The sequence below is a fragment of the Bison bison genome, unplaced genomic scaffold (genome assembly GCF_000754665.1).
Source record: "Bison bison bison isolate TAMUID 2011002044 unplaced genomic scaffold, Bison_UMD1.0 scf7180017864482, whole genome shotgun sequence".
Lineage (NCBI taxonomy): Eukaryota > Metazoa > Chordata > Mammalia > Artiodactyla > Bovidae > Bison > Bison bison.
Genome location: NW_011495042.1, coordinates 3368123 through 3376078, shown reverse-complemented (window position 1 = coordinate 3376078; position 7956 = coordinate 3368123). Strand labels below are relative to the sequence as shown.

The 7956-nt window shown below is 50.6% G+C and overlaps 1 protein-coding gene across 1 annotated transcript in view; it reads right to left on the bottom strand.

Annotated features, from left to right (window-relative positions):
* SLC6A11 (solute carrier family 6 (neurotransmitter transporter), member 11) overlaps positions 1-7956 on the bottom strand; it is a 125174-nt gene that overhangs the window by 57440 nt on the left and 59778 nt on the right. Inside the window, exon 7 of the mRNA XM_010862513.1 lies at positions 6024-6158. Within this exon, the coding sequence (XP_010860815.1) occupies positions 6024-6158 (135 nt within the window). The remainder of the gene's footprint in view (positions 1-6023; positions 6159-7956) is intronic.

Sequence of the window (7956 nt, the reverse complement as noted above, 5' to 3'; positions counted from 1 at the left end):
GGCTCTCTCGACACCACAGTGTCCCATGACGAAGGCATTCTCCCGGCTCCCAGCACTCAGCTCTTCACCTGTTTTCCATTTCTGGAGTTCTCTCTGCTGCCTCACTAGCTTAGGAGAGAGGAGAAGGGGACTGCTGTGAACACCACCCCCCCCACCCCCGCCTAGCCCCACAATCAGTTTTCATGGAGAATCCCTGCTCAAGCTCAGAGCGGCAGGAGGGCCCCTCAAAGGGAACTGTCCCTTGTTAAAGGCCCCGAGAGCTGATGTCCAGAGCTCTGCATCAGTCAGGCTCCCTGTGTCCCTTTGCAAACGTAAATGACACAGCAAATAGGCATGTCTGAGCCCCTTGTAAGTGTGAAGGAAGGGGGGCTGGGCCGGATCTGGAATTAACGGAGATCCCGGACCCTGTAGAGGCTGCATCTGAACTCCTGGGATGCTGGCAGAAGAGCATCCCCATGGGGCAGGAAGACACCCTGGGGACCCCCCTTCTGTGCGTCACTGCCTCCCCTCCCCTGTTGACCCGCACAGGCACCGCCCCTCCCACCACAGGCCCCAGACTTTAGGGAATGCCAAACATGTCTGCAGAAAAGTGACGCCCTGACAGTGAGGTGCAGTCCCCCAGTTATCACTGGAGCCCCGGGACAGGGCTGGCTGCAGCAGGCTGCAGAAGAGACCAGGCGACTTGAGGGTTCTGTCCAACGCCTGCAGCCTCAGCCATCAGCATCCCCCAAGCCCCCACCCAGTGAGCCTCTGGGGGCAAGAGCAGGAAAGTGACGGCAAGAGTGCAGCCGCTCCCCATCCCCTGGGATGGATGTAGACAAGACTGATCGGTCCCTGGCTTTGGCACAAGGACGGTTATCAGTAACAAGCTGCCCCATTCTCCTCAACAGACGGAAAGGAAGGAGGAGGCTGTGATCTTGCCTGATCCCACATCCCTCTTTTCACAGGGAGAGGAACTCGGGTGAGGAGGGGAGACTCTGCTCTCTTGCACCAGACGGTGGGACCCCTGCAGGGAAGGGGGTCTTGCTCATTCTATACACTGAGTGTCTGACACATGTGCTCATATTGGGTTCAGGGCTTGGTTCAGTGTGAGCAAGGCCTGTGGGCAAGGCCTCTTTCCACAGCATGGATAAGTCCCAGGGAACAGGCAGAATGGTGACCTTTTCTAGACTTGTAAGTAGCCAGTGAAATCACTAAGCGGAGTTCTTCCATGATGTACTTTGTCAACACGGGTTTCACTTTTTCCAAGGATAATCCCTTACTGCCACAATGTCGATTTACTTTAAACAATGACAAAAAATATGTATCAACTGGTAATTAAACCCATCCAGACTGTTTTGTGGAGAAAGCAATGGCAACCCACTCCATTACTCTTGCCTGGGAAATCCCATGAACGGAGGAGCCTGGTAGGCTACAGTCCATGGGGTCGCTTAGAGTCAGACACGACTGAGCGAACTTACTTTCACTTTTCACTTTCATTCACTGGAGAAGGAAATGGCAATCCACTCCAGTGTTCTTGCCTGGAGAATCCCAGGGATGGGGGAGCCTGGTAGGCTGCAGTCCATGGGGTCGAACAGAGTCGGACATGACTGAAGCGACTTAGCAGCAGCAGCAGCAGCAGCAGCAACAGACTGTTTTGGCCTTTCCCAATTTGAGGGGTTGGGGTGGGAGGGGAGGATATTAAAATAGTTTTAAGAAATGAAAAAAAAAAATAGTGCCCTTGGCTTCTTCATGGTCTGTAACATGTACCCAGTTGTAACTGGGTGGTACGGTATACTCACCTCCTTTCATTTAGGAGTTGACCTGCCCAGAACCCAGGGACTCTGGGCTCTAAGTCCTCTTTGGGTTGCTCAGTTGCTGTGTGGCCACAGGCTAGTGTCCCAGCCTCTCTGACCTGAGTCTCTCTGCCTGCCAAGTGGATGCTCTAGCTAGGACACTGTGACTCTGCTGCCTGCTCATGGGCTGCCCTCTCTCGGCACAAGGAGACAAGCTTTGCGTGGTGCATCCGTCTCCAAAGGTGGAGGGACTGTCAAAACCTTCACATTCACTCAGCGTGCCTGTACGCTCCACTGCCCACCTTTCAGCCCCCAAGGCAGATAGAGAGCTGGTTCAGGGCTGCTCCCATCACCCTTTCCAGCCATGCCGAGCCCTTCCTGCAACACACCCAGCTTTCAAAAACACTAGCTACATGGAGTGCTGTTTGCCTTTCCCTGTGGGGTCACTATCCTTATCTATGCAGCAGACAATCAGCGATGACTATTGCTTTTTGGTGGAGCTACACACATGGCGGTGTGGGAGAAGACTCTCCAGAGTCCCTCGGACAGCAAGGAGATCAAACCTGTCCATCCTAAAGGAAATCAACCCTGAAGATTTGTTGGAAGGACTGATGCTGAAGCTCCAATACTTTGGCCACCTGATGCGAAGAGCTGACTCATTGGAAAAGACTCTGATGCTGGGAAAGACTGAAGGTGGGAGGAGAAGGGGACGACAAGAGGATTGAGATGGTTGGATGGCATCACCAACTCGATGGACATGACTTTGAGCAAACTCTAGGGAGAGTACAGGACAGAGAAACCTGGCATGCTGCAGTCCACAGGGTCACAAAGAGTCGGACGCGACTTAGTGACTGAACAACAACACAGCAAACAGCAAACATATCCATGTCTTGGCCCATACTGATGGAGAAACAACAATTACTACAGCTCACAGATCTGGTGAGCTGGAGGTTTTTAGACTTCTTGCTAAAGCAACAAAACATTTCTTTAAAAGCCAAAATAGCTCTGGCTCTTACATTCATTCAGCAAACATTTATTGAGCTACTGTGTAACAGGAGCTTCTACGTCTTGCTAACCCCTTTCCACCGAAAGCAGGATGTTAAGGGTGGGAGGTCTTGGGACCCTTGATAAAGGGAGTCACATGGTTTCTGCCTCCACTACTCAATTCTATCTTTGACTCGTGCCTTTGGAGAGCCACAGACGATACGTAAAAAAATAACAGTACCATGGCCAATGCTCCAGTAAGACCTTATTTATATAAACGGGCGGAGGGCTGAATTTGACCAGAAGGTCATAGTTTGCCAACCCACACTCATAGAAAACTCAGGGCTCTCCAAGTCTGTTTTGAAAACCATTGAGTGAATTCACCCTTTCATGTCATCTGTGGGGAACTGAGGCCCAGAGGGAGAAAGGAGAAGGAACTTGTCCAAGGTCACTCAGGACCAGAGGAAGAACCCAAGCCCTGACTCCCAGCTCCATCACTCTAAGTGGTCACGCTCCACAGAACAGCCTTGCAGGTGAGTGCTGGCTGGGGACCCAGACGCTTTATTAAAGGAAGAGCTGGTAGGTAACTGGGATGATTAGGGTACATGGTCTGAACAGGGAACCGCTTGGCCTCGCCTTTGTTCTTCGCCTGTGGGCATGCGTGTGTCTGTGTGTGCACGTGTGTCCATGTGCAGGGCTCCAAGGCCGGGAGAGACTGAGGGCGGGAGGAGAAGGGGCAGCAGAGGCTGAGATGGCTGGATGGCATCACCAACTCAGAGGACATGAGTTTGAGTAAACTCCGGGAGATAGTGGAGGTCAGGGAAGCCTGGCATGCTGCAGCCCGTGGGGTCACAGAGAGTCAGACACGACTTAGCAACTGAACGACACTAAGACTGTAGGTATCACAGTCGGGTTTTCACAAACTTTTCTGATCATCAGGGTGGTCACTGAAGCCTGTTAATAATATAGACACCCATGTGCCATCTCAGCCCCGCAACAATGCATCCCAATGTGTGCCAAGGTGTCTTGGGGATCAGCCAGGTTTGGAAGCTCTGGGAGATGCTTGGGACCAGCTGACCCTGAGGACCAGGAGAAGGAAGCCAGTGAGCAGAGGACAGAACAGGATGGCCGTCCTGGGTGAAGGCAGAATTCGTGGACATAACAAAAATACACAGACCGGTGATTTTGGAAATCTGTTTTCCAAAACTGCTTCTTCAACTGAGCCCTTGGCATCAGAGGTTGGAGTTGGAGAGGCCAACTGTCAGGAGCTCATTTCCTTCTTCCTAGGGATTCTGCCTGCAACTCAGGTGGCTGCTGTCAGCAGCCTAGTGGGGTCTGAGCCTCGGGGCCCTCACGGTGTGGCAAACTGAGACAGAAATGAACACACAGGCCCGTGCCACCATCCGCTTTAATCCACTGTAATGAGCTATACCTGAGCTGCACAAACCAGGCCTCCTCAAACATTCCCACCCCTACCTTCCTAACAGGGGGCAGCCTCAGCCGAGACCATAAACATGACATCTGTGAAATGAAAATATCTCCTGCCATATTAACAAACAAGAAATGTCACAGCCATCAGAGATTTCTGGCCTCCAAATGTGAATGAGGGCTCCCCAAACTGCAACCCAGCAGATGCTGCCACCCCTCAAGGTGACTGCTGAGGCGCTGGGGGAATGCAAGAAGCAAGGTGAAGAAGGGGACAGGATTGTCCCCAAACAGCTGAGGTGCAGAGGAAAGGAATGAATTCAGTGAGCCCAGAGGCTTGCATCTTCCCATATATAGAATGCTAAATTCTTTAACTTGATATGTGATCTTTGCTGTTCAGACCACCTGCTCCCTTTGTTGCAAACTTGTAGATAGCTTGACTTCCCCTCCTGTCTCCTTGGAGCAGTTTTGTCAAAGCTACTGAGATGCTGGTCTTCCCAGGCTTGGAGTCCTAAACATTCCCACCAAATAAAGTAACTCTCTACTTTCAGGTCATGACTATATTCTTTATTCGACACATCTCTTGCAAGCTTTGTAATCAGCTGAACACAGATTCTACACTCTACTCTGTAATCTGTGTTTGTTTTCACAGAAAAACGAGCGCCTCCTCACCCACTGGGATATCTGTGAGTATGTTATTTCACATGTTGGAGCTGCCAGGGGGCCCTCAAATAACACTGAGACCTGGGACCCCCCCCCCCACCGGCCCAGAGAGTTTGCTTTCATTGCTCTGGGTTGTGCTCTGGGAATTGGGATTTTTTAAAGCTCCCCAGGGCTTTCTAACAAGTGGTGGGGGTTGTTAGGGGACAGCATCCCCTAAGATGCTGTCTTCATCTCTTACCTAACACCCTCAGGCACACACACCACCTCTGCCCACCTGGAGATGCTTCAGCATAAACAGTTCCACCCAGGATTCAGAATGGCTGATGCCTTTCCAAAGACAACTAACAGCTTGGCCAGTTTTTAAGAGAAACTGGGTCTTGGCAATTTTCTTTGTGGGGGGTTTGCTCACGGGTCACCGGTTATTTTCTTTCTGTGAGCAAACCCCCTGCAAAGAAAATCACCAAGACCCAGTTTCTCTCAGAGAACCACGGCTGCAGAGATCTGTGTTCTCAGGTGGGGGGAAAAAGTGTATTTTTATTTTTACTGGCCTCTAACTGAGCAATTCCTTCCATTATGAATGCAGGCAATAGACCACCGTCCAAGCAGCAGTCTGCATACGTGTGCTTAGTCGCTCAGCTGTGTCCAACTCTCTGCAACCCCAAAGACTATAGCCTGCCAGGCTCCTCTGTCCATGGAATCCTCCAGGCAAGAATACTGGAGTGGGTTATCATGCCCTTCAACAGGAGATTTTCCTGACCTAGGAATGAACCTGGGTCTCCTGCATTATAGGCAGATTCTCTACTGTCTGAGGCACTAGGGAAGCCCTGTTAGCAGTAGAAACGCCAGATATTTTCATATCATGGGATAGATATCTCCAAATACCATTTATACTCATCACTGCTTTGAAATCATGGAAATTATTCATCATATGCTGGATCTTGCTACACTGTGCTGTGCTGTCGCTTGCTACTTGACCGTGTCACAAAATCTGTCTTTTCTCATGTTTTGGTGATTGAAAAATTTCAATATATCTGATTCCCTGTTTTATGCATTGAGAAGCATTATTCTGAGAAGGAGGCCATAGACCTTCCAACTACTTGATAGGGCCACTGAGCCTCCATGGAGAAGCCTCCGTGGAGGTGGCAGGTGGCTGTGAACGGAGCCAGCAACTCTTACCTGTGGGTCGGAGAGCCGGGAGAGGTCGGGGTACAGGTAGAACTTGACGCCTTCGGAGGCCCCAGGCAACGTGACCCCTCGGATCAGAAGGATCAGCAGCATGACATAGGGGAACGTCGCGGTGACATACACCACCTGCCAGGAGAGGAGGGCAAGGGTCAAGAAGGGGTGATGATGATGGGCAATGCAGCAGCCCCCCCCACCCAACTTCTCGCTGGCAGCAAAGGGCTGCCCAGTGCAGCAGCAAGAGCTCTAACACACGTGTTCTCCCCTCAAGGCCAGATCTTGCAGTGAGCATCTCCTGAGAGCCCATGGGTGGTGCTGGATCAGTGGTCCTCTCCAGTCTTCTTCTGACTGGCACCGAAGAAATACATACATACAATACCACAACCCATACACACGAAGAGCCAAGACAGGAAGTTTTGCAGACTCATGCTCATCTCACATGTGTGATGCACTCTAAGACTTCCTATCAGATGGTTCCATTTGAAAAAAAAACTGGTCATGATCCTTTAAATTCACATCTCAATTTACCAACGGGTCAAGACACACGTTTTCGAAAATCACTGCTCTTAACAGAAAATCAAGTTTTCTTAGCCAAAGACAGGACAGAAGAAGATAGAATAAAACAGAAGGGCACAGGAAGGGGAGAGGAGGCTGGGGAGCTGTGAGGGCGCTTTTTTCCTGGAATCACTCCGGCATGGTCCACCTGGAAGGAGGAAACTGATGAACCTGATTGGCCCCTGCAGCCCAAGGATTCTGTGCAAGAATCGAGGCAGGGAAACAGACAGAATCTTCCCCAAGCGTCCTTGAGCAGGAGCAGCTTCGAAGGAAATGGCCACAGAGTGATGGATCACAGGAGTTCCTGTCTGCCCAGGGTGCCCTCAGGACTCAGTGCCCGCTCCTGGTCACGTTCGTCCTCCTGCACATCCTCTCCTCCAATCACTTGGCTCCTCTATTTAGAGCAGCAACTTGTTAACCTCTGGGGGCCGCAGACATTTCAGGGACTCTCCTGACAACTGTGGACAGACTCCCCCTCTCCGTTCACAGATCACGCACACCAGCTTTTGGATGGCCCAGAGGCTCCGATTCCTCAGGTAAAGGACCTACGTATGATCTTAATCCCTCCATCACTCTGGAGCCTCTCACCCCTTTGCAAGGCAGGGTTTCTTCTACCAGTGGCTCAGGCCTTCACGCTACTCATTTATTTACAATATTTACTTACTCATCCCTCTACTCACTCACACCCACCCCCAACACTCCTATGAACGGAGCACTGAGCTAGACTTCTGGATTAAGTGGGGGGTGGTCACAGAATGCGGGTTTCTGTTCAAGAGGCTTCCCCACTGGTAAAAAAAAGAAAATACAGACATGTACGTAGGTAGATACAGCATCCACTGTGTAACTGGGGGAACACAGAGGATGGTGGAGCACAGAGAAGCGAGTAGCTAACCTCAGGGACAGGCAGGGAGGGCTTCTTCTGGGAGGTGATCCAGCTGTTGACCCATAAAGGATGAAGAGGAGTTTCAGGACACAGGAAACTTGGAGAAAAGGAAGAAGGAAGAAGTAAAATCCTACTGCATGCTGGACACTTTACACATGACGGCAGAAATGGCTATGTTTATTCACCACTTCCACACGCCAGTCATTCATTCTTCAGATAGGTATGATTATCCTCTTACTAGATATGAAGAAGATATCTAGCATCCTAGATGCTAACTCAGGATGGCCCAGCTAGGAATAGCTGATGTGGATTTAGAAGGAGGCCTGTGGTAAAGGTCATGACTTCAAGGTCATGTGATCAACCATTGGGCTGTGTATGTGACTCTCATGACAGCAATGCAAATTCAGTGTTATTTCCCCCATTTTTAGAGATGTGACTCTCAGAGAAGTCGAGTCATTTGATTGGTAATTTTAACTCAGTCCTCAAAAA